At 34.6% G+C, this 27,569-nt stretch overlaps 3 protein-coding genes and 1 pseudogene across 6 annotated transcripts; 1 reads left to right on the forward strand and 3 right to left on the reverse strand.

The window, feature by feature from the left end:
- Positions 1-4,264: 4,264 nt before the first annotated feature.
- LOC102607482 (hypothetical protein) lies at positions 4,265-4,891 on the reverse strand. The gene has a single exon (XM_006465619.4). It carries the CDS (start codon positions 4,889-4,891, stop codon positions 4,265-4,267), a length of 627 nt encoding a protein of 208 aa, XP_006465682.1.
- A 2,553-nt stretch (positions 4,892-7,444) lies between these two features.
- LOC102607190 (uncharacterized) lies at positions 7,445-8,800 on the forward strand. Its single transcript, XM_006465618.4, has one exon. The coding sequence runs from the start codon at positions 7,673-7,675 to the stop codon at positions 8,270-8,272; it is 600 nt and encodes a 199-aa protein (XP_006465681.1). The 5' UTR covers positions 7,445-7,672; the 3' UTR covers positions 8,273-8,800.
- A 94-nt stretch (positions 8,801-8,894) lies between these two features.
- On the reverse strand, positions 8,895-17,123 carry LOC102606682 (homeobox-leucine zipper protein ATHB-15). 4 transcript variants are annotated; one of them, XM_006465617.4, is made up of 20 exons: positions 16,892-17,123; positions 16,271-16,688; positions 15,512-15,810; positions 15,014-15,173; positions 14,659-14,759; positions 14,449-14,539; positions 14,011-14,106; positions 13,817-13,930; positions 13,641-13,724; positions 13,315-13,470; positions 13,130-13,204; positions 12,888-12,994; positions 12,608-12,800; positions 11,812-11,997; positions 11,576-11,656; positions 11,030-11,164; positions 10,609-10,934; positions 10,321-10,426; positions 9,582-9,731; positions 8,895-9,234 (listed from the first exon to the last, which is right to left on the reverse strand). In XM_006465617.4, exons 3-20 carry the CDS (start codon positions 15,718-15,720, stop codon positions 9,088-9,090), a joined length of 2,517 nt encoding a protein of 838 aa, XP_006465680.1. In that variant the 5' UTR covers positions 15,721-15,810; positions 16,271-16,688; positions 16,892-17,123; the 3' UTR covers positions 8,895-9,087. The 4 variants fall into 4 exon arrangements, with proteins under 4 accessions (XP_006465680.1, XP_052300369.1, XP_015386901.1 ...); XM_052444409.1 differs by having other exon boundaries at positions 15,512-16,651; XM_015531415.3 differs by having other exon boundaries at positions 15,512-16,688.
- A 7,585-nt stretch (positions 17,124-24,708) lies between these two features.
- LOC127903760 (cation/H(+) antiporter 4-like) lies at positions 24,709-26,920 on the reverse strand (annotated as a pseudogene).
- Between the last annotated feature and the right edge of the window lie 649 nt (positions 26,921-27,569).

The following is a 27,569-nucleotide window of genomic DNA, read 5'->3' on the forward strand; positions in this document are numbered from 1 at the left end:
ATTTCACGTGATTGGGACATCGTATTGAAATATTACAAAATATATTAATAATAGGTCGGTAACAATTAATTTTAAAACTAATTAGGTCCCCACAAGAAGAAGAAGAAAAAAAACCATGCAAACTTGTTGATCTTCTCACATGTAAATCAAAAACAACAAATCACTGCAAGAGAGACAGCATAAAAAAAACAGCTTACATGCATGGAAATCAACTTTGTGCGAAGAATTTGGCTTCCTTAGAGTTTTTATTTGGGGCGATTTTGACTAGGCATCTACTTCTAAAAAGAAAATGTCAACATAATTCAACCAAAAATTTCAAGCGAAAAAACATGTTTTAAAGTTATCTAAATATAAATCAATGATTGATGAGGTCCAATAATTGAACCATGTAAATAATTTTTATTTTATTTTTTATGATTGTATAAATCTTAGACATGGGTTCTTTGAGATATACAGCTTGTAATTGCGTACACTAAATAAAAATATCAGCATCAAATGAATCTTCTAGAATTCTAAAATCTTGTTTAATTTGTCTCTTTAAACAAATAAAAAAAATTATTACCCCGATATTATGAAATCTTGTAGAAACTGCGGTTTTACAAATTTAATTTGAAATGTTTATTGTTTGGACGGAGTTATTTTCACTCTAAAAATTAGTTTGAATACTCTCTTATTTTGTGCACTCATCATTAAAATTTCAAAAAATGAAATTTACTTTCAGTATCCTTTAAAATATCAAAAAAAAAATCCTCACTTAAATATTTTGAATTAATTATCGTTATTAACACATAAAAATATTCAGCATAACCAAGGACAAGAAATGCTGACCTTTCAAAAATAATGATAAATAACAAAAAAAGTTTGTATATATCCTTTCTTTTTGTTTGGTTGTTTTCTCTATCTCGGTATGAAAATTAAAATCTATGTGGGGGCAGTTGTTATATGCTTATTTCCCCAAAAACGAAAGAGACCTTCTGTAGTGATAACAATACGATGATTTTTCGTTAATAACAGGAAAAAAAAAATCGACCCAATTTTTGTGCTGCACTTGTAAATTAACTTATATATACTCAAGAAAATCCAAGGTTATAACTAAATTGGAATTTCCAAATGTGTAATTTGTTAGAATATATATGCCTTCTATTTTCTAATGTCAAGAATAAAGTATTAGATCGTCTGCGTATATTCAATGGTTATTTTATATGGGTGTTAAGAGAAACTACATTAAGAATATAACTTAATAATATAAAATTTTATAAAAAAAAAAAAGTGCATAAAGTATTTATTAGAGAGGAAATAGCCCCAACCTTGTTATTATTGAAGTATTTACACGTGAAGCATGTTAAAAGGCAAGTTTAAATAGTGACATCTGTGCCGCATAAGCCTCAGTTTTACATACTTCACCTAACACATTACCTAAAGTTTTTGGCTTTACAAAGTGTACAGCCACCTTTAACCATATAATAAGGAAAAACAATAATAATAAAACATAGAGTTAAAATTAAAAGAATATTTTATATCAAAGATCTTGCCCGCAAGAAATAACAATCCAGCTTATTGTAATATTATTACAGAATTATTGTTGTCAAATCTATTTGGGTTGCTTTCAATGTTTCCCGTTTGATTTTTAGCAAAAGATTTTTCAATAATAAGGCCGTAAGGGAAAAAGACATCAAGACCATCAAGATTTGCTCTTATAGACAGCTAGACTTCCAACGTTTTAAAAATGAACTTCTAGATTCTTACTATTCTGAAAATTGACATATTAGCCCCATTTAATTCATTTAATGATTCATGGAAGCATATAAGAGCATTAATGTATCGTGTTGCCCACCCAAAGTATTGTACTGTACATGCCCTTAGTTCTATTAAAATAGACGAAATTGACTTGTAGAAGAGAGTTTGGATTTGGATTTCTCTTTTTAAAAGAGTGAGGTTTAACCTTTGAGATATATGTGATTTTTTTAAATTAAAAAAAAAAGAAGATAAAAAAACATTTCGTAAACGTTTTGTCACACAAGCATCTCAGGGAATGCATTAGAACTATGTTATTTTGCTAGACTTTCTTTTTCGTCTATATTAAAAGTAAACTAAATGAATTGAATGCGTATCATTTTTCATTATTTCATAAGGCTTTCTAAATGTTAAAAACACTTGTAATTTCATAGCGAAAGCAATGGCTTTTGTGAAAAGTGAGACCAATTTGACAAGCTTATATAGCAAATTAAAGCTAAAAGTTATGTAAAACTCATAAAATCTAAAGCAGTAGCCGAGTAGGGAGTAGCTCACCAAAAAAAGTTTATTTTTTTTTGGGGGTTTGGGGGGGGGGGGGGGTTTATTCTACAATTTCCTAAAAAGAAATCGGTCAAAACTCCGCAGCTGCAGCCAATTCTTTTGCAAGCTCGACGATTAATTTGATCTGCCATACCTAATCCATATCAATCAAAGTACTGCGTAATTAGTTTTTAGACAATGGTAAAATGATACAAAGCTTGGAGTTAAAAGAAAAAATAAATAAATAAATGATTGATTTCTGTTCTGTGCTTGTAGCTAGTCTTTCTTTGTTGGAACTTCCGACAATTTAGGAGATTAACAAATTTTGATGGACTAAACATCATTGTCAACTAATTTATTTGTGAAAATCATAATTATCAAGTCTTAATCTCTATTTTAATGAAATGCCCTTCAATATCGACCGATATGAAGGTACGTCGTCACAAGTACGTTGGAAATTCCAATCTCCATCTATATATTTTGACTCTGATAGAGGAAATTATTCAACTATTTTGTAGTCAAGTAATAATAGATTTACGCATGTCAATATCCCACACGAAGTTTAAACTTTAAAGTTACAAATCATGCATGGACGATTGCTTACATAAAAAAGCTAGGCATCAATTATTTGTTCTGATTTGTAAATATATATTATTTGACTACCTAGTATCATATATATAATTTCTTGATACTAACCCACGATTTATGAATATCGATTTACATTCAATGCCGAGTTAAAAGTAATGAAATGATCGACTTTGCCTTGTTATTAATTACGTATGATGGAAAGTTATGAAAAAGGTGAATACAATTTAACTCAACAATTTGATTCAAATTCTATGAATATATGATTAAAGCTAATAATGAGTTTTAAAAATAGCATGTGAAGTGAAAAATATTCTAAGTTTTTTTTTCTTCATAAGAATTACAAAAGAAACTGCAATTTCCTCAATTTTTTTTTTTACTTCTCCACTCAAAATCAAATTAAAACCAGAGACCACCATCATTGACTTAATTAATGGTAGATATGTATGTACTCATGTCACAAGAGCTTTAATTTTTTTTGGGCAGAGAAGACTACTCTTTACAACCTTTTAATCACTTTTGCTACCAATTATCATTTCAATTTGGGCGTGACTATGAATTCAATCTTCAAAAGCAACCAATTGATATCTATCAAAACATTAGAGTGAGTTTCTTATTCTGCTTTAGAAATAAAATACTGAAAAGGAGAAAAAGCAAAAAGTGGTGATTATAGTATATTGAGGAGGGTCCAGTGCCTATGGCTTTAACTGAGTGGAATCACATCAGGACATGCGATATGAAACTATGATAAATTAGTGGGATGAAAGTGCTTTTGAGGCTGTTAAAAGCCAATTCCACACTCGGGAAAAAAAAAAAATAAAGTTAGGGTTTTAACTACCCTTCAATTTTTTCCTGTCTAGGAAAAAGTAAACGGAAAGCAAACACAGTTTTGTACCACCAAATTGGTCCTTGTTATGAAAGTTTATTGTTATCGAAAATTCTTAAAACAGAATCAGGAAAAAAGAAAAAAAAATCAGTACTCCATTAGTATCCTAAGGGAAGATACGATACCCTAATAGGTTGAGATTTAAATTTGTTAACGTAGATACTCTTTAATTGGACATATGTTATACAAATTAAACTTGTTTGAAATCTTTAGAACGTGGTTCATGTAATAAATATTTGCTCCATATTCATATTTCATATGCTAATTTTGATCCGAAATTTTGTATCCGGAAATTTACTTCATCGAAATGATGGGAGATTCCGGTAGCTTTAATTTATAAATTGTAATGTAACTAGTAAAATAAAATTCTCATTTCATGCCACCATTCAAGATCCCAATCCCAATGGCAGTGAAACTTTCATGCAAATTTTTATTCTCAAAATATCAACGACAAAAGTAAAGCTCGAAAATGCCCATGACAAAATGAAAATAGGAGCCTAGGTAATTAATTAATTAACATCACTCATCAGCCATTGATCTCTTCTGGTTCTTCAACTCTTTATAGAACTTCTGAATAAACTCCTCGGCTGCTTTGTCCACATACCCACTGTCATCATCAGTATCCTTTAACGGAAACGGCGAGTCCGTTATCCTCAACGGCCTCACAAAGGGGCTCCTTCCGAACCCGGGCAGCGCCGGGGAAGCCTCCACCAACTTGTCATTGTTCAGCATCTCCAAGACCACCTTAACGGCGTTGACGGTCGCGGCGTCGTTGTCGTCGAGGGTCGCCGGCGCGTGAGCACACCCGAATAAGAAGTTGTTCTTTGATCTCTTGTTGCTGTTGGCATTATGGAAGTAGGGGAAAGTGTAGTTTGGTGTGTTGCTGCAGCTGAACTCGTACTCTCGCTGCGCTGCCATGTGGAACGACGACTCGTGGCCGCGGTGGTGGTGGTAGTGGTGGTGGTGGTGGTGGTGAATGAGATTGTTCAGGGCTTTGCCCCCGGCAATCTTGCCGCGTTTGAGCATCATGTTGAGATCAACCAAGAGCTTTCTCTTGCACAGGCCCTTTCTTAGCATGAAAAATACTACACGTACAACACTCCATATTCTTTTCCCTATCACTTGTACGTTTTGGCTTCGCTCCATTTTTTTTTTCCTTTTTAATTTGTATTTTGTTTTAGTTCATAGAGAGAGAGAGAGAGAGAGAGAGAGAGAGAGAAGAGTATTGAGGTCAACACATGATGAGAAGAAACGAAGGGGGGTGGTGGGTATTTAAAGGAAGAGAAATGTGGGGTGCTTCGTTTTAGATTAGCATGGATATTTTGGATGGTTTTAGTGTTTATTTTAATGACTACAATCATGCATTATTGGTGGAGTGGTGATCGGGTGTGTAAGAGCTCATGCAGACTTGAGAAGGGTGGTCACGGCCGTTTGATCCTACGATGGTTTCCTTTCATGTGGGGTTATGTTGAAAAGTAGATATGCATCTTATAATTTATTTAAGAGAGAAAAAATAAAATAGTAGAGCACAGCTAGCTTTCCCATATTGTTATTGCCTTTCTCCTGGGGGGGGAAAGATTCAGAAAACGTGCTCGTTTAGCATAAAAAATATTCAAAATCCATCAAACTAACTGAGGAGGACCTTTGAATCCTTTAATTAGTGCCTACGAAAGGCTATCAAAGCAATGCTTGTAATAAATTAAAAGGGCCGTAGGCTGCTGGATGTCATATGATCCATTTGCAAGCTCACTTTCTATATTTGTTCCCCAAGTACAAAATCGTTTTTCTCAATTATTTATTCGCTCTATTATGGTAAGGGGAAAAAAAAATATCTTTTCATGCTTCATCGTTAAGTAATAGTTCTTATTGAACTTATTATAAAAAGTGCATTGACTGCATTCAAAGTACAACAGTCACCATCATATATTCATATAAACGTGTTAATGTATTGAAATTTTAATCTAATTTTACTTTTAAGTCTTTTATTGATAAGTAATTTTTGTCGTATTAGTAGAATGTAACAAATATAAACGCGTGATTATCGACCTATCGTTATTAAATAACAATTCAGTGAGCGACAATGTTATATGATGTTGTTTGACTCCTAATTTTTAATATTATTCAATGAATGAACATATTATTCATCGACAAAATTTTTTTATCATATTAGTAGAATGTAACAAATGTGAACGCGTGATTATCGTTATTAAATAATATTGTAGATAACGATAATGTTAGATGATGTTGTTCGACTTCTAATTTTTAACATCATTCAATGAGATCAGGTTATGGTGCAACTGTGGTACCATACCACAGTTGCATCCAGTCGTTGGATGCACTTAAATTGGTAGGATCCACCGATATCCAACGGCTGAATACAACTGTGGCACGGTATCACAGTTGCACTACAAGTTTCCCCCATTCAATGAATCAACATACTGTGATTCGTGTGTAGTTGCTTTCTACTCAGTAAGTGAAGATGCTCCCTTAAATCATTTCGAAAGGACGGGGAAGCCGACGTTATTCTTAGATTTATTTAATATTAATTGTTCCACAATACATGGGCTCCCTTGCGGGCCACTTGGAGTTTTTGGACAGCTCAATATATTATCAGCCCATCTCGTAACTTGTCTACAGTAAAGCCTAACCTGGACTAAAGGCCCAAACGTTACCTCTCTGGGCTCAGGCCGTGAAGATCACAGGCCCGTCAGAAATGCAAGTTAGCCCACCCATCATCAGTAACCAACGATCATGCCTGCGAAAAACGAAGATATTTTCTCGTCCATGCACTGTCAGTCACAAGGGCATATTGACACTCAAGAAATGACGAGCGTGATAGCAAAAGCAGCAGGACCCACCACAAGCCATCACTGTTAATACAGTTGGTAATTAGTAGCCCCTCTTAAATGGCTGCCCAATGAAAGCCACCCATGCAAAGTCTCACTTCCGACTCGCTTTCAAGATAAATCCATTAAAATTTGGAGCCTTCTAAATTACGTCAATGTAATTTGCGCCACACATAACAATAGTAACATATTGATGGGACTCATTATTGCTCCGTGCGTGGCGTAAATTACGTTAAACGTAATTTAATATCCATCTTAAAATTTTTTTAATCTCCTACTCAGGTTATTCTGGCTACTAACACTTAACATTAGAACATATATATGTAAGCAAATAAGCAACCGTTGGTAACATAATTCACCATCTATGTACTGCCCCAGGTCGAACTCCTACTAATATATAACTTCTAACATAGTGCTATGTTTTATATTACAAGTATGGCATTACATAAACAGAACCTTTCCTGATTTGATATTGCTGACAGTTGAACTGTAGCAAATCTCTAAAATTTCATAACCTATATCCAATAAATGCATGCCAAATCTCCATAAGCATCCAGCTTGTTTCAACTACCAGTTCAAAAATCATGTGGGGTTGATTTAGCAGCTCGTGAATCCATAGAGTTGTGGATGTGGGCAGTTTATTATTAATTGATCTTTGTGATTGCCCGCATCATTTTCACTCGTGTTGTTGCATTCAGCGAATACAAAAAGGCTTGGCTTCTGGCTCCTGGTGCAGACACGGCTCAGGTTTTTATGGCTACTGCAGGCCCACACGTGAATCCCTTGACTTGATGATGCTGCATTTGTGCGCCTCTACAGGGACAAATAACTGTTGAAATTGTAACTGAAAATGATAATAATTAGCCTTTCATACGAAATCTTTCTTGAAAAATCGAGCATGTTCACGCTTTTTTCACATGTGAACCTACAACATCCGCATAAATTCACTGCTTAGATTCTGAAATATGTCACGGAAACTATTATAAATAAGACTCCGTGCACTTGCTATTCAATCACCACAAGAGATCATACAATCTTTGAACTCACTCTGTCTTCCATATCACTTGCATTATTTTCCTTTATGACCAAGATGGCACCACATGGAGAGGCTATTGCAAGCACTTTTGTAACAAGGAGCAGCAACAACTTCTCCAACTCCAAGCCACCGAGGCTCTCAAATGATAACTTGCAACGCACGGTATCTGATATCTCATTTGAGCTTATGAGCAAAGAGGCCGTGGATAATATAAAAACACTTCCACCAATCTCTGAGGTCGAAGATGCCAAGTGCGAGTGCTGCGGCATGTCTGAGGAGTGCACACCGGAGTACATAGAGCGAGTTCGTGACAAGTTCTTTGGGAAGTGGATATGCGGGTTGTGTGCCGAGGCAGTGAAGGAAGAGATGGAGAAAGATGGAGGAAAAAGCAGAGATCAAGCTCTGAGTGCACACATAAATGCATGTGCTAGGTTTAATAAGTTTGGAAGAGCTTATCCTGTTTTGTTCCAAGCTGAGGCCATGAGAGAGCTCTTGAAGAAGAATAGCGCAAGGGGTCTTAGGGCTAAATCTATTAGCCCTAGGGACAATAAAGGAGGACGGCAAAATAAAGGTGGGATTGCGAGGAGTTCAAGTTGCATACCAGCTATTACAAGGGAGATGACTGATCTTGCTATCAAAAACTGAAGCTGTGCCTGGAAGTGCTTTTTTACTTTCAAAGGCGCTTTCAGCTAACCGAAAACACTTCTCCCCACAAGCATATAATACCTTATTAACCTTTCATGGTCTAATAACTACCTTTAAAGGGTTTTTGGGCACCTTTTTTTTACCCAAGGACAATTTTTATTTCCTTGGTTGATTAAATTCTCCACCTTATGCACCACCCTCTAGGGTTTTTTAGGTGGATCCATGACCTAGGTTGCCATTCAACACAACCCTTTTTCCGACTTCTACTTGAAGTGGCTTATTTGGAAGTAACAATAGTAGCCTCATTTGAGCTTAATTATAGAATATTAATGTGTATTATTGAGTCTGTGTAAAAAGGCTTAGTTGTTGGATGTTGTTGAAAGCCTGTATTTTCATCATCCTTCATTATCTGTTTTCAATTGTGACTTCAAGGTCCTTGTTTGCAATCACAATCCGAAATTAACCAAGTTTCATGTAATAAATTTGCTGTTCTCATCGTTTTAATGAAATATATGTTATCTTTCTGTATTAATGAATCAACAAGAAAAATTACCTAATTTTGGTTCGAAATTTATTGGAATAATTTGCAATAACGCTTTTATTAGAGGAAAAAAAAACGAGGTAAATGGAAGTTTCACACATCTATTGACTGATTATAGGCTAGTAGCATAACTTCCAAGCAATACAAACGCAAAGCAGTTTAGAGAGAAGTAACATAGGCCTAACAACCTTATCTGTCCTAAGTATCCAAGGTTTCCATGGCCAAAAGATAATACAATCCAACAAAATACAGACCTTCGCTGGTCCAAAGTATTTTACACAAATGACCAGTTGATGAACATAAAGCAGATGCAATGAGCAGTCTCTTCTTCATTAAGTACCTTCCAAGCCACAGCCCTCTCGTAAGAAACCGGTCTGCCCATGCTTGACAAACAGATGCCACCTTGAAGACAAGCAAAGCCCTGCCACAAGAGAATTTCTTCATCAAAATCATAACAAGTTGTACGAATCAATCAATTTTATAGAGATTGGCACAGTATCTGATCTGTTAAACATTTTAAGATAATTAGCTTTGAACTATTTCACCCTCTGAAGAAAATAGAGTTAATTAAAGGGAAAAAAAAAGGTTATCTTATTGTATCTATAACTGCATTGAAAGGAAAATAAACACCTTTTATTATTTGTAAATCGCATCAACAGCAGATTCTCAACTTTCCAATAGCATATAAATTATAAGTAAAATCTTTTTTCATGGTACCACCGCATTATGTGTCATTTCTTTCGTCGTAATTAGAAGGAAATTCCAAACCTGTTGCATTATCTGGGGGAACTCCGCGAAGAGAGCCTTCCGCCCATGATCATCAAATATCTTCTCCAAGGTTATGTCTTGCAGTGCAACCAAGGTCGTCTCAAGCATATCAAGTCCCGCTTGGTTTGCAAAAGTGAAAACAGGCAATGCCTGCATCAATTGTTCGAATTTAGATAGAATTGACAAAGCAATCTAGGTAAGTAAAAGTAGAACCCAGTAATATAGTAAGAAAAAGGGGGGCATAAACAACCGCACAGGTATAGAATTTCTCATAACCCCAATTCAAAAGAATTAAAAAGCAATAGGAAAACAGGCTAAAATACTTGCTCAACTTCACAAATACCATACATGAAGCATTTAACATGTCAATTTGGTATGGAAGTAAAGAAGAATTATCTGAATGCTTCAATGCACCCATCCAAAGATGAAGAATTATATATAAGAATAACAATAATAAGATTCCAGGATACTTTAATGTCTTATTGACAGATAACTCTGTTGGTAGAGAAAATGATATGCCAAGAATTGAATCTTAAATTCATTATGCCAAATTCAACCAAAATTTAGCTTCTACTTATTTTAAGTATTGGTGTGGTTTGACAGTGATGGAGATAAAGAAGCTAATAAACGTCAACTCCAGAAAAGTATGGACAAATATCTGGGAATTCATCATTCATGTCTGACACCAAGCAAAAGAAAACAAAAGGGATGGGGGCAGCAGAACATTTGTCATGCGGACCTTTAGTGAGCAGCACATGACAGCATCTGTGTGATGCCAAAGGTTTTTGAGAATGGATTCACTTCCTTCACTGCTGGATTTAAGCAGATCCACACCCAAGTAACACCTGCAAAAGTCGGTAACAAAACACCAAACTCTGTGACGAAGGATCAAACATAGCAAGCAGTTCTCCTTCATCAATGTGAGATCCAAATTACATTTCCTAGCATGTGCAGACCTTTTTTTTTGTGTGTAGTGTTTGGGGGGGGGGGGGGGGTTGTCTAAGAAACAGAGAAAAAAATTGCTTACCTGTAACTGTGACAGATCCAACGAGCAAGTGTTAGTGCTTCTGGAGTACCTAATGGTGTACGGAGACCAGCTTGTGAACTTATATTAGAAGGAGATAGGGCTAATGCCACCCTCTGAACAGATGATATAATGCTGCGAACATATTGCCGAGCCATGGTTGCCACATGCTCTTGCATGTGACTTTCAAATGCAAATTCAAACGCTATGGTCATCACTGATCTCATACAGGTGGAATTAGTAGAGTAATTATTTGTAGCTCTATTTCCAGCAGGACCAATCTCAAGAGCAGACGCAAGGTCCAAGGTGCGATTTGGACTGGAGGTTTCCTGAAACATATTGCAAAGCATCAATTAGGAAAGTTCAATAAATATGAATTAAACTGAATTGTTATAATTCATGCACCATGACAGTTATGGACAACCTTTCCAGAATCGAGAGGAATAATGCGAAAACCAGATGGCAGAAGAGGTGCATCATCAGCAAAAGAAGCATCTATGGGAGCAAATATAAGTTCAGCACAGGTACCAACAGCATTCTCATCCATCCCACTGCAGAGCTATAAAAACAATAGAGAAAGGAAAATTTACCAAGAGAGCCAATAATAAGATAATTATGCGACAATATCAATGTAGTAGCATTACAGAAACCCAGTAGCAATGCATTTCTTACATAAAATAACTCATAGAACAGATGTTAACGCTAGCCTCCTTCTAGACGTCATTAACATGACTCCTCTCAGTTTAGACATGTATAATTCATTTACAAATTTAGCTAATGAAATCAGCCCAAGCATTCTATATTGGATCATAGATCAAACATTTAGCATAACCAAAACTGAAACCTATCCCCAAGATTGATGATATCAAACCATTGATGTAGCTAAAAAACAGAAATATCTATTGATGCATGAATATTAACCCAAAGAAGAAGATAGAGAGAGAGAGCAATATAAATCAGTGACGCTCACTTGCAAGAGAAACATGTCTCTAGGCATTATTGCATCTTCAGGAGAGTGGCCAACACCTTCCAACTTAATAACTTCCATGAACTATTAAGAGTAGGAAATGGAAATCATGTTAGAAAGATATGAACATGTGAAACTTTGGGAAAAAAGAATTAAAACTACTGTTATTCATTCACAAAAAGCATATGGAATGAATAATGTGACGTAATAATGACAGACGTAAATGTCAAATTGCTTACCTCTTCATGTTCAATAGTGTGAGCCAGTGGGAGAATAACTTGGCTCCCAAAAGTTCCAACTCGAGACCCTGGTAAGCTACAGGGACCAACTTTAATAGCCGCAGCTGAGTAAACATCAATGTTGTTGTCTGCCCACTCTGATCTGTGCTCTCGCAAAAATCGAAGAAGAATAGCAGGAGGCACATTCTGAAAAAGAAAAAGCACGCAACAGAATGGATATTAAAAAGAAACTTTTGACAAACCACCAATAAGAAGCTGAAGCCAATCTAGAAAAAAGTTTTGCAGCTATGTTCCCAGCAAAAGGCTTATGCTCATCCTTCTCACTATTTTCAACTCCAGGTAAATAAATTTTTTGTGCAATTATGATCACTTCAAATTTATAAATATATAAGATATGGCATGTAAACTTAGCAGAACTGAACAAATCAAAAAGCATATTTGTTACATTATTACATAGTTTAAGTTGCAATCAGAATGTAGATAGTGAAAAGAATAAAATAAACAATGATCTATGCGGTTGAGGACAGAGACATACAAACATGTACAATATCAAAATGTATCTACAGATGATCTCTATGATGAAAAGTTGTTAGTGTAATAAATACCCACGCATCCACAAAGTTCGTAGGTCATGCTGGTTATTTGGTATACATGAAACCCTTGAGCCTTTATCAACAAATAGGTGGAATAATTCAAAGAATTTGCTGTGATGTGCCTTTCATTTAGACAGTACTATTAGCCTTCCCAACAAAAGACCACCAAAGGAAACAAGAAGAAAAATTTTCAGCAAACCAACCTGTAAAAGCATAGATGCCTTAGCACATAAGACAGCATTGCTGACAGCTGGAAATCCATTAGCAAAGGAAAGGTTTAAACCCATTAACTTGTCAGGAGATGAGTTCACAAGGACAGTAACATCATCCATGCCATCATTCCCCATCACCGTCCAACCCTCATCAGTAAATCCATTGACAGCTTCATTAAAACCCCTGTCATCAATCATCTATCAGATCTGAATTCCAGGTAGACATCAACTAATTGATTCAAGATTTTGTCAAACAGCTAAATATACTTGCCTGCTCAACCGCTGGCTAAGTGCTCGTAGAGCAGCAGGTCGTCTTCCCCAGCCATTGACACTAGACTGAGTAACCTCCTGAGCCATCTGCCTAAGCTGGCGCAGAGCCTGAATAGAAATAGTGAAAACACCATTGAAAACCAATAATTGCATCATTTTTAAGTAAATATGTTGTATCTCCTTCAAGATCTAAATGCTTATAGAAACAGTGAAACCATGTTAAAAGTGAATTTATAATCTCACCGCCATTGTCGTCTTTTGAGCGAGAACCGTGGATGATTCATAGAGGGGACGCAACACTTCCGGAACACTCCACGGCTATACAATTAAGTAAATATACATAATTAATTTCTCATTTCCAGTAGAAAAGAGTGTCCAAATTTAACCAACAATACCAAATAATTTTTTCCAAATAAAATAAAAGTTACCTCTAAATCCATATGATCAACAATGTGTATGATTGAACCACCACCTTCACAAGGTCGGATAAGGTACCCACTTGGCAGCATTTCTGCTCTCACAAAATGCTGCACCGGTGGCATGGTTGGGCCATTTTGTATATTCTTAAGTGATCTCTCACAGACCTAGGAGCATTGAACCACGTTATATAAATGACTTGAGAGATGCATGTTATTAAATGCAGTTGAGACGATAGGAAAGGAGAATAGCTTTACAGGAATTAGAGTGTGCATCTCGACATGCCTATTCAGCCAAAATAAGAAAATGTATGGTCACACACTATGGAATTACATACCACAAGGCTGCCATCTTCTAAAACAGAAGTATAGCGCAACAACCAGAAGTCGCGAGCTGGCGCCAATGTTGTCAGTGCATAGAGCTAAATTTTTAACAAAATGAGGACATCAGCAAACAATTGCACAATACAATGCACGAAATAAACATGATAAATACATAATAGTTCTTTCTTACCTGCATGTACAGCAGCTCAATGGTTCCACCATTAGCTGTCGGCAGCACATTCAGCACTTCCACAGCTCGACAATCGCGGAACCACGACGGCCGATCTTTAAGGATTTCTGCAACCTGAAATGAACATAGTCTTTTATGAGTCTCAAAATTTGAATTAAGAGAATATCAGACAAATAGGAACCAAGTGCACTTACCCTAGTAGGCTCTAAACCCACCAGGCCGCAGGCTCGTGCTGCCACTCCAGAGCAACCATGAGAAATAGCAACGATTCCAACGGAATCCGGACCAGGCTGTTCATGGAAAAAAAAAAAAAAGGGGGAATGGAAGAAATAGATTAACTTCTAGTTTTCTTTACAACGGCAGTCCCCACCAAAAGAATTCCCCAACATTCTTTAATCCCAAACCCAAAATGATAATTACAATACAAAGAAATAAACAGATGTAAGTAGTATAACAAATAGAGGTGTAAAATTCAGTGATATAACTTGCATCAAATTTTTTAGTCTATATTTATTGGAATTATAAGTTTAGTTTTCTCCTTGGTCATTGTTTCCCTTTCCTTTATTAGATAATTAGGAAGCAGTTAATGAACCTTTTTCTTAAAAGGAAAATAAAGAAAAGTCAAAAGATACCTTCATTCCAGGCATTTGGACCCACTCAACAGCAGTTCCAGTGGCCTTTGAAAGAAACTCTGTTAAAGTCTCTTCTGCAATGGACAAAAGCCTGAAACCATACAAAAAGCCTGAATTGATGAATTCATAACCCACAAACCAGCACATACAACAAAAAGGGTCACATTACACAATGACAGAAAATGACCCAACAACAATATCCCCACTAACCCTGCAGGACTAGCATCCCTTGGAGGATGCTGAGGTGTCAAATGGTGTTGACCACTGGTCACCACCGATTCACAGCTTGTATCTTTGGTTGCAAGCGTTGTCTGCAAGAAAGCAACCCTCAGCTTTCAGTTTCAACATGACTCAATAGTTTAATCTACTTATTGACCTCAAACAAAGAAAAATTAAAAAAGTGGGAATGGGTTGAGTAGGTTCCTGGGAAATTGCATGAAAAGAATTGCAACCCACATTAATCCAAATTCCAAGTAATGATTTCTTTCCCTACATTTCCACGGGAAACCAAATTGACTACTATTGAAAGTGAGAAATATTGCACAGAAAAAAGTAAAATTCTTACACTCTGGGTATGTTGGCGAAAGTATCCATTCTCATACACCAGCTGTGACACCTGCTTCTGCAACCTATCATTCTCCTCCATCAAAAGCTTGTTCATTGCTGTCAGCTTTCTATTCACAGCTTGAAGACGGGAAGCTTCTTTCCTCTGCTTCTCTCTGCATCTGAAGTAACAAAAGCAGAAACATAAATATATTGCAACAACAAATTGGCAAAAGATTAAAATCTTGTCAATAAAAGTTATCCATTATACAAGAAAATAGTAGGTTTCCACTTCTTAGTAAAAATAATATCTAGCATAGAATTCAACATTTCATTTTGCAGTCGTTTCTCCACATTATTCACCAACAAAAACACAGGAGAAATTGCCTTACAGTTAAACTTCAACATTCAATTTGCCTTCTTTTCAAATGAAGATAATTATTTTAAAAAGAAAGAATCAATAATTAAGCTAAAGAATCATCAGAGTAACTACACAATATCAACTTTGAATGAAGCATACCTTCTGTTCTGGAACCAAACTTTGATTTGCTTTGGCTCAATGTTAGAGAGAATTGGGCACTCCCTAATTAGCTGTTGGCGGCGAATTGAACTGGGTTTGGGGCATTCATGATAGAGCCTCTCAAGAGCCTCAACCTGCTCAGGTGTGTATCTTACATACTTGCCGTTATCCAAGCTCCCAGTCTTACCATCCTTGCAGGACATTGCCATCTTCAATTTCACCACCAAACTTCACAAGGTCACACAGACAACAAGCAGCCGCTCTTCTGTCGTCACGATTTCAATTATTCTCTTTGAAATCTAAAGCATTAAAAACCCAAATGTGAACCTCAAACAAACATTATCTACCAAATACTAAACCCAACCACAAGTTTACAAGCTTTGGAAGCTCTTATTCAAGTGCTTTATCTTCTTTGAAACACAATCTGAAACACTAAGTACTCTTCAAAATACCAAAAAGCCAAGCACAAACTATACTAAACTAAACTGCAGCACTTATACTTCATCCAGACACTGCAAAGCTCAAAAGCACCGAACAAACACAAATGGGATTTAACCAAAATGCATATATACCATAAATTAAGTGTAAGATTTTCAAACTCATGTATTGTTTAATGCTAACTGAGTGATTTAAGGATAGAGATAACCGACAAGAGACAAGAATATCCTGATTTTGTACGCAGTTATTCTTGTTTTGTTACTATGAGACAGCCCCAAACACAATAAAGCATAAATCTTTCGAGATCAGAGCTCTCAATACCCAACGATCTGTTTCAGAAAAACATTTCCAGCGTTTTCCAAAGCACGAAAAAACAAGCAGCCCCGACGAAACGTTTCGCGCCAAAGAGTTGTCTTGTTTCAATCACCGATTCCACTCAGCCGGTTCTCCGACTCCAGAAGGAAAACCCCCCAAAAACATCGAAACGCTTGGAACCAGACGTTTCCAGTGATTCGATGGTTCCTCCACTTCCTCCTTCCTCCGCTCACCACGAACGAGTAACCGTTTCCACTAAACTAACCACCCATTTTCTGACTTAAACAAAAAAAAGAAAAAAACTCCTTCGCAAGATCTCCCAGCTACAGGGAAGAAACGGACCGAAACGTTTCAACGCCCTTCATATTCACGAAATTCCCCAGCCTCCTGTATAAAGCACAACATCCGGGTTTCCTTCGTTTATCTGGAAGCCAAAAGATAAAAAGAAAATGGAAACGGAAAAAAGATGGTGCTTTTCAAATTCTGAGACAGTGACGAGTGAAAAACAAAAACCAAAAAAAAGGAAAAACAACAAAAGTAGTGGTGGTTGTAGTTGTAAGACGGAGAGGGAGAGGGAGAGGGAAATTAAAAAATAAAATAAATAAAGCAAAGGGGAAATAAAAATACTTTTGTAGTTGATGTTGTTGTTGAAGCAGATTTGTTGTTGCGCCGTGTGTTTGGTTTTGCGTTCATCTACTTGAGGTTAATGATTTTGTTGTTTTTTACTTTTGTTTTTGTTTGTATTTATTTTTGAATTTGTTTTGAGTTTGTTGTCGTTTCATTGGTTCTTCACTTTTTGGCTCTCTCTCTCTCTTTCCTCCTCCGCTCTGCTGGTCTTCCACTCTTCACTGTGGAGGGAAAATGGCAGTGCTGAGTTTTCTTTTTCTTGATTTTTTTTCAAAAAATTGGTGAGGTGTCTGATGACGAAAATGCCCTTTGGTGGTGAATTTGAAAAACTTCATCAAGTTTCCTGAATTACCCCTCCAATGATCTCCATTTTTTCCATTCTATATTTAGTTTTAATATATATATATATATATAGAAATGTTGAGCTTTTAAAGTAATAGAAAATCTAGAAAAATACATAAATTATATAGTTTAAACGCTTTAATTTTTAAATCTTTAAAATTTTATAGTTTTAAATTTTTCCACACTTTAAGATCTCAGACAAAAAAACTATATTCGTATTTAAAAATTTTAAATAAAATGAGTACTCCCAATAGAAGTACCTCAACTTAATCCACGTCAACAATGTCAACTCTCAAACTCCATATATTGAATTCAACAATATCATACTTACTTAATTAGGATATTTTAAGATTTCAATAATATCATATGTGACAAAGTATTTTTTCCATACTTTAAGATTTCATAGTAAAAAACTATATCCGCACTTTAAAATTTCAAATAAAACGAGTACTCACAATAACAGTACCTAAACTTAATCCATGTCAACATTGTCGACTCTCAAATTTCATATATTGAATTCAATGATATCATACTTACTTAATTAGGATACTTTAATTATACCTCAATTAATGTGATATAATTTAAGTGATAAATGATTATTAAATCTTATCATTTTTAATTACTATTAAGAATATGATTACGTACATAACACGATTAATTTCCTGCTTTTAGAAATTACAACGGTCAATTTATGATTATGTAATTTGGAGTTTCATGGGTGTGGCAAATTCATCAATAAAATTTACATCTAGCCAGACCAACAAGGCTACAAATGAAAAAAGAAGGAACGTGTGAATGGCAGAGGAGAGTAATTAGGGGGGAAGCAGGAGGGGCATCGACGGAGAAGGGAAAAGAGGAGAGAATCAGAGGCTTATAAAATACTAAAGGCATGAGAGAGAGTTCTGCGTGGGACACAGAGGACACCATGATGAGGTTTTTGCATGCGCCTTCATTTTAAAGCTGAAAACGTTCATTTTTATTCTTGTTTTTTTATTTATTTATCTGAAACAAAAATAACAAAACAAAGGAATAGTATCTCTGTATATTTTAATGGCGAATGAGGGTGCAACTGCACCCTCATCGTCATCATGTTCGCGTCAGAGGCAAAAGACGCTGCAAAGAGAACAATCCGCATATATAATTGCTGTGCATTCATGACCCTATACGCCAGGTTTCAGGTTTTAACAACCGCTGTTAATAGGGTTCCGTGACTTTCTTATGTAACATACTATTCAATTACAACAAATTACAATTAAAAGTCTCTGAACTGTGGAGGCTGAAATATATTATAACTCGTGGAAATTGAACTTAAATCTCAAATAAGCTTCGTATTTTAATGAATGCAAAAAAAATTGCCTAAATGATGAGCAATATGGTGGACTTTTGTAACGCTTTAGATAATTACTCTTTTTGATTGATAATATTACAAATAAGGTGATGTTTAAATAACGTGAATTTCGTGTGAACGGTTTTAAAAAAAAAAACGAGATGTTCGTGAAAAAAAGGTTTCGAACGGTCTTAATTGAACCATCCAATCAAATTATGCAATTTGTCTTAAGTATTTTTATTCCCTCATATTTACGGGCAAACCTATCTGATGGCCAGTAAAGACTTAAGTTCTCGGTGAAAAAGTTTTTTCTTTATAACCCGAGTAGAATTATATTCGAGTTTAAATAAAAATATAAATTAAGCGTAATGATTTATTATTTTTTTGTTTTTGAGATTGCATAAGAAAGTTTGTTAAGCTTGCTAAAAAATATCCTTAGGCCAATATGGGATTGTGGTGGCTAATAAAATAAATTGTTCTTATTGTGTAATTCAATTATGTTGTTAATTAGAAAAGCAGCTTTATGTTTGGTAAACTATATTGTTGCGGTTGCTTGTAGTGGACATGCATTTGGTAAATTTTATTATGAAAGTATTGTTTTATTATATAATGACCATAATAGACATACATTTAAATTACCTTTTATTTTTTGGAGTATATTTAATAATACTTAGAAATGTTTTTTTCCCTTTATTAAACACATAAAATTACATAAAGTGAAAAAACTCGATTAAATAAAATCTAATGAACTTTATAATATGTTACATAAAATATAATAAAAATTAATACTAATACACAATCCAAATAAAATAAAAAATTAATATGCATTACATTCAAATAAAACTTAATGGAATAAACACCATGATTATAGAAAAAAATATAAATAGATTCAACGTTAAGAGCAATGATTATGAAATTAATTTTAAAAGTCATGGTTAACTTTCACGTGAAATTGTTCACAGTTTAAAAAAAATTTATATAATCATATGTAAGTTTATCATTTGGGCGGATTCTGTCACAACAAGTGTAACGTATATTCTTCAAGTTTTGAATTAATGAAAGTTATAATTCCATCTGTTAAAAATAAGATTATGAAAAACAATCATTTGCTTATTTTTAAAAGTTGTTATCAAAATAGAAAAAATTATGAAATAAGTAAAATTTATAAAATTTACCAAATACTTTTTGTCAAAAGTTATTCAAATAAATAATTTATTAAATTTTAACCACAACCACAAATGAGGCATTAATAATTTTAAAATTATTTTAAAAAATTAAATAATCAATACTCTTTATTTTATTTTTCATTTTACTTTTTAAGAATATTTTTCTCGCTCCTTATTAAACTTTTTAAGTAAATAATAATAATAATGCTATTTCACTAGCACCCTACAGTCTAGACACCACTAAACTAAATAGTTAATTTTTAATCATATCTAAATTGTGGAATATGGTATACTCGACATATTGTAGTCGGACCCAAAATACGTACACAAATGATAAATGTTGAATTTTGTTCAATAGACTGAGTAAGATAACACGGTACGCTCATTCCATATTATCCCTTCTATATTCGCACGAAAACATCACGTGTAAATAATGCATACGTTTTGAGTTTAGGAATAAAATCACTGTAACACACACACACACACACACATATATATATAACTACTTCAAGCCAAATATATAAATGCATCATTTTACTTTCACATCAATTGGAAGATATAACATTTTTGTGTATAAAAATGTATACTTATATCAATTAAAGGGTGCATTTGGAATTGAGGTTGGACAGTCATAACTTTTAAGTTACAGCATTAAAGTACTTGGTAAACACTAATTACTGTAATTTAAAAGATATTTTAATATAATTTTTCACTTATATAATAGAAAATTTATTATATCTTTAATAATTTTATCAAAATTATTATTTAAATTTTATATTTACTACATATTATTAATTTTTGTTTCATAATCACAAATTTTTTTTCATAACAACTGTAATTTTTAAGTTACAACACTTCAATTCTAAATACACAAAAAATAATCAAATCTAGTGGTTAAAGATTATTCAAAAGAGTTAATTAGGTGTAGAATGAAGTTAATTACTATGTGTGCACATACTCTTTTCATGGATATATATCATCGAGTATTCTTGGTGACAATAATTACTTCGCTGACTAATTATTATAATGGATTATCTTTGTATTTATCTGGGCTTAATATGGTAATGCCATGTATAAATTAAAACGAATGGACGTTGCGTTTAATGTCCAAATTAAACCAAAAAAAAAAATTGGAGATAGAGTTCGAGAATCCTAAAAAAGTTAATGTATTTGGAAGAAAATCCTAACTAAATCCAATACATGAAATGATGACATGACAAGACAGCAATTGACATGACATGACATGACATGTGTCATACTATGCAAGACGATGGATGGTGGTTGTGATGTAATATGGGTGGGGACATTTTGGGTGTTAGCAGGCCTTATCATAGTGGGGATGTGTGAGTGTCTCTCTCTATCTGGTGCACATATCCATGTCATGCACTATATCTGAGGGAATCATGTGATCAGACTATTTGCAGCCACCAGATTTTCGAGGGCTTGGATATTGATAAGTAGATACGTACGTTATACAATGCATCATCCCTTCTGAGTAGAAGTATACACGTGCCTAGTTTTTGAAGGTTGGAAAAAAAAAAAAAAATCACCATTGTCACTATATTCAAGTAAATTGATATGTTACATGCATGATCATGCTGCTTGCCTCCACATGGCCCTTGCATCACAACATGATTGCATCTTCACAGCTTATATACATCTTTCAAAATTGGCCCACAACTCTCCTCAAGATTTGGGATCTTTGTAATAATATCAGCCGTCCATAACGCTGAAAATCCTTAGATCAGCCACTCCCACACCTCAGGAGTACAGAGTACTTCGCAGTTCGCATCATCATCACAACAGATATATCATACGTATGATGTATGTACTCTCAAGAATTTCCCAAAACAGCATCTCTTTTTTTAAAAAAAAAAAATTTAATTTGGGGCATTGCATGTACATACTTGCATCCATAGACACTCAAATACCGTCACGTGACATACGAGCTGACTAATATCATCGATTAGTGGGCCTGGCCGGGTTGGACGGACAAGACAGGCATGGCCCACGATAATGGGGGGAATTCGCGGGGTCCACTGGTATGATATCACAGGGAGATGGAGGAATAGCGATGAGCTGGTAGCTGACGTGGCGTACGCTATGATTTGGTTAATTAATTGGACGATTTACTCGGCGGCGGCACCGGGTCTGTGGACGAACGTGCACACCTATAGCGTGTTTTGAAAGGGAGCGTGCCCTGGCATGCATCATCTTATCATTTTCTTTTTGTTTATTTATTTATTTTTTACTTTCGCCACAAGTCTAATGTTTAAAAAAATAAATAAATGACAGTACCCAATGTTTGTCCCCCAAAAGTGAAAGGGGATGATGACTCATATCTCAAAAAAAGAAAAAAAAAAGTTTAAATCAAAGAAATTTGATTTTTTTTTTTTTTGGTTTGAAATGAAACTTGTAAAAGATTTTAAAACCAAATGAATCAAATATTTAATTAAATCCAGTTGAAATGGAAAACTTTTACTTCATTTCAAAAAATAAAAACATTTTTTTTTTTAACTTCTCATTTCTCATAGAAGAGATGGATGGGGATGATTAATTCATATTATTCATATAGGGCCTTAATATGTTGGAAATTACTTGTGAAAGAAAATGGTTCGGGTTGTGGCTCAGGCTCTAATCAAGAATACGAATCTTATCAAATTATTAGTTGCAAAATTCACTTTTTTCTTGATGAACTATATGTCAATTACAATCCTCATCATAGAAACACCAGATCATATAGGATATATTATTATTTTTATTAAGACACAATCACTAATGATTAAAAAAAAAAAAAAAAGAACAATGTTAACGCAGATGTATCCACATACAGTACAGAGAGGACAACCGTTTTATGCAAATAATGAAAAGAGGCCAATCCTTAGAACTATCCAAAATTAAAACCAGATGCCTTAATTTCAAACAAGTCTCACTATTCATGAAACCTAAAGATTTCATTTGACCAACCAAACGAGCGACTGTATTTTAGTTTGACCAGCTAGCTTCTTATTATCATTTATATTTCTAATGATTTTTTTTTTCTCCTTCCACCTGCCTCTCCCGACCCCCAATTTTAACTTAACTGTTTCTTTGGATTTGAAACTGTTGATTTAAAGAAAATATTGGAGATATCATTATCTAAGTAGTAATGTCACCGGTGCTTAATTAGGCTAAATGATAATAAGAAAGTAATAGTATTAGAGCTACAAACTATTTATGGGAAATTTACGAAAATAACTATAAATATTTTGTTATTTTCACAACTAACCCTCTCAACTTTTTTCTATCAACATTAGCCAAACACAAGTCTTTCTCCCCAAATTATCCTTTTTTACAGACCAAAAGCAACAATCTTTCTCCCATATCGTCAAACCAAACGCAGCTTAATCATCAACAAACGGCGACGGCAAAAGACAACGGTAAAAGTGAAATCCGATCATAATCTATCCGAATCCAACACTAATCGGTATCACTTAGTGGTATGAGTTATTTTCTGAGCTTGCTGAACTATATTTTAGTTTGACCAGCTAGCTTCTTATTATCATTTATATCTCTAATGATTTTTTTTTCTCCTTCCACCTGCCTCTCCCGACCCCCAATTTTAACTTAACTGTTTCTTTGGATTTGAAACTGTTGACTTAAAGAAAATATTGGAGATATCATTATCTAAGTAGTAATGTCACCGGTGCTTAATTAGGCTAAATGATAATAAGAAAGTAATAGTCTTAGAGCTACAAACTATTTATTGATGAAATTCAAACATTTATTTAATGTTAGTCAAATATTTTTAGAATTGTGAGGTTAGAAGAGCTTGTATTTCATTCGTACACTTCTACAGTCTCATAATATTCGATACTCAATAGTTGGACGTCAAAACTTTTGACTCTATATATATATATTACGTAGATTATTTCCTTTTTTTTTTTCCTCCTTGACTTTTGATTTCAAAGAGGTAACAAGTTACTATAAGCAATTACAAGGAATAAGTAACGATTGAAAAAAATAAATTGAGGAGGCAGTCTACATTAATATATATATAATATAAGAAAATATTCTTCTGAAAATCAGTTATAATTTATTACAAAATAACTTCCTAACTAATAGCCTTTGTCATGCTTTAGCTCTTAATTGGTAGTTATTATTTACCATAAAATGACTGCATGGGGCAAAAGGTTTTTGCGATTTATTTAAGTAAAATCTTAAATAGTAAATAAAGGGTATGTGTGACTAACTTTAAGATTAAAGAAACTTAATAACGGCTTAAATAAAATTTTGAAGGAGTTGGACTATTGGCACCCCTCCAAAATTCTCTTGAAACCCCTTTTTCAATAATGCTAAGCTTAATGTCAAAAATACCCTTATTTCTAAATAAACACATTTAATTTGTGAATCTTTTAATTTTCTATTATTTTCTCGCTCCTCACAAACAAACTTTTATGGGTGATAAACTTCTTGATAAAAAAATAATTAAATAAATAAAATATTTGTAAAATTATGATGTAAAAAGTTTTATTATGAGCCTTAAAAAAAAGACAAATAATTTTGTAAGAATGTGTTTTGTTTATTATCAATAGATTGTCTTAGTAATTAAGGAAAAAATTACAGAGAATTTGAGAAAAAAATTACATGTGTGACTTTGATAGTAGAGAAAATACAAGAGCTTTATTTTTTTTTTAAGAGAGAAAATACAAGTTTGAAGTTAGATAAAATAGATGTAAAATATATTAGAGTATTTGTTCTTAAATATAATTGTAACAGAAGAAGAGTTTTAAAAGGATTTTGGAGGGATCCCAATAGTCCAACTCTTTTAGAAGTCTCAATCTCTCTCTTTCCCATATCAAATATTCCGGTTTCTTCACCACCGCAAATAATTATGATACATCCTATGTATCTGGCGAAAAAAGGATATAATTCTATTAAAGAATAAATCACAAGGCTTACTTATATACAAATTAATCTCACTAAAACCAAAGCCTAAGAAATTATTTTAACGAAGTAGCTTTTCTAATTTGTTGTTGCTGAACAACCAAGGCCGAGCATCTGCCGCTAAATTCTACGGATGCAAGCAAGTCACCAAGAATACCAAGCTCAGGAAATTCACTCCATTCTTTCAATCCTGAAGTTTGTTGTGACTCCAAATTATATCTTCTCCCAACAAGAATCAAATCAAATTCATTCACCATTGATCTAATAATCACTGTTGTTTCAGGCCCATCATCATTCACTTCCTTCTCAATGTAATTCATACACCCGTTAGTTTTAATATCCCTTGACATCACGGAATCAAGCACTTTGTCCCAACCTTCAGACTCCTCACAGTTAGCAGCTGTTAAATGTACCACAGTGAGGCGAACGCTAGATTATTGTGCCATCCTCTTGCCAAGAGTTAAGGCTTCTCGGTCGTCGACGCCGCCCTGGAAGATCATAGCAACACTGTACGTCCGCTGCGTTGATGTATCTTGAATTTGATCCATCATATTGCCAGGGTCAATCAGGATTCCTAACGAGCAAGGAGCTTTTTCAAGAACAGTGGAATTTAAAACCCTGACGCTTTCATCGTCTGATTCTAAGGACGCCATCAATGTACCATGTACGATCAAATGGCAGGATAATCAAGGAAGCAAGCTCGTCCAATGCTAGTGTGCATATATCATCTTGCATTAGACTTGGAGGAGATACTGCGGTGAAAGTATTAACAGTTACAGCTCCCCATTTATTTGCTTCATATTTTATTGAAAGAAATGATGACGTTTTCTGAATAAGAGCAAGTAACAAAAGGGTTTCTTTTCTTTTGGTGGGCAATGAAGATTGGGGTTACTTGGCCTCTAAGCTTGACCATATGAGGCACATTAACCACCATGGGGTGGTCTTTTGTAGTACATGAGATGTCTAAAAAATTGATAACTGCTCTTACATTGTCTGGAACATGGATACATGCAACGATTTGTAGCTCTGAATTGAGCTTGGCATCCATGATGTTTCGTCTATAATAGCCTGCATATTTTCTCGACGGGTCATGGAGGGCTTTCACTAGTACGGGAACAATGCTTGCTGTATAAATTATTAGGAAAAACACGTTAGAGTACAACTCTGGCTCTAAGATCTGCATTTTAGTTTAAAAATTGAAAAAAAAAAGGAATATTATATGAAAGAAGTGAAACTTTTAGTAAAAAAAATATAGTAGATGCGTCGATAGTATTTAATAATATATATGCATTTATAACAATATAAATTAAGATATCAGATATTAAATTTAAGATTAAGATATCAGCAAATAAAAATCAGATCAGCATTGAATCCAATCCCATTAAAAGCATAAAATAAAATAATAAACGGTTAAAAATTATACCCTTTCATCTGAGAGATTGCTGAAGCTGGCGAGCTCTAGAACTCATTATGCAAGCAAGTGCTATTGCATCTTTTGTAGGCATCTCTTTATACAAAGGTAGCAACGCGCACACAACAAATTTAACCACCCCAAACTAAAGCCGCGATCAACGCACTACCGTTTGTTAATGTGTTCTTGGTACCAAAGAAGTTAAATGTGCTCGCTCTCATCCACGCAGTCACAAACAATGGCAAAAGCAACTGATCAACCATGCCTTCAAATTTCTCGACCAAAGCAGACCCCAATGGTGGCCCATGCGGCACAGCCAAGCCCAGAACATAAGGTGCCGAGACCATGAATTGAGGGAACCATTTGGTTATACAAACACTAAAGAGGAACAACATGGTGAGGATTGTGACAACGATTGGATGCACAGGCTTGCCCCCTGGTGTGCACTGTACTAACAATTTCATTGTTGGTCTAATGACCATAAAAATAAAGACAAGAAACACGCTAACATAAAATAGGCGTTTAACAAAAACTCTGATGCCAACTTGAACGGCTTCTCGATCGCTGCTGAAAGCAACAATCAGAACTATGCCCAAAAGATCACTAACGATGGCTGAGGAAAGACCTGTACGTCCAAGTTCAGAATTTGTTATCCTTAAATCATTGAGAAGGCAGCTGATGGTGGGAAATGAACTTGATGTATAACAGGGAGAAATGTATAATGTCTTCCAGCAATCGAGCTGCTTGATGTTGAAAACCGGAGGGATTAGTAGGGCGGCAACTAGAGGAGCCGATACAGCAAGAAGGCCAACATATAAGGCTTTTTTGCTAACCCTTGTTATCATGGTTGGATCCATTTTCACTCCCATTAAGAAGAGAAAGAAAGCAAACCCAAATGACCCTATTGTTCCAACAACTAGTACGTTTCCTCAGTCATCATCTTATCCATAATTTGTTTCGAGAGTATTGCTGGTGAAAGAAGCAGGCCAGCCTAGTTAATCAAGATAAAAAAAATACAATATACGCATTAATATACAAATTTGTACTCTTTCAAATGATATGGGGTACGTTGCATAAATTTTCCCTCACTTTGTTTCTCAACCACACACGTTAAGAAAAGATCCCTAATTAGGCTTCAAAATTGACTTGTCAAATTATATTATTGGAAGGTGATTCCATCTTTCTTACGTCTTTAAAAGTTTGTTCGAGGAGTTAAATATGTTTTTATGATAAGGATTCTCTTTTTATCAGACAGCATGCTAGCAAAAAAAAAAAAAAAAATCTTGGTGAACATAAATATTTTACACACACGCACACACACACATTTAAAATCCTTATAAATAGCGAAACAATTATAAATTGAAAGGAGCACTTACGAGAAGCTGTGAGGTGAACAATGGAAATCCAAAGCGCTTCAGAATGGAACGCAAGGACTGAGTGATGATGAAGATCAAGGCTATGGTCAACTCAAATCTTGGCAGTGAAAATTCGAGCCAATTATAATTA

This window comes from Citrus sinensis, chromosome 7, assembly GCF_022201045.2.
Source record: "Citrus sinensis cultivar Valencia sweet orange chromosome 7, DVS_A1.0, whole genome shotgun sequence".
In the NCBI taxonomy this organism is placed as follows: domain Eukaryota; kingdom Viridiplantae; phylum Streptophyta; class Magnoliopsida; order Sapindales; family Rutaceae; genus Citrus; species Citrus sinensis.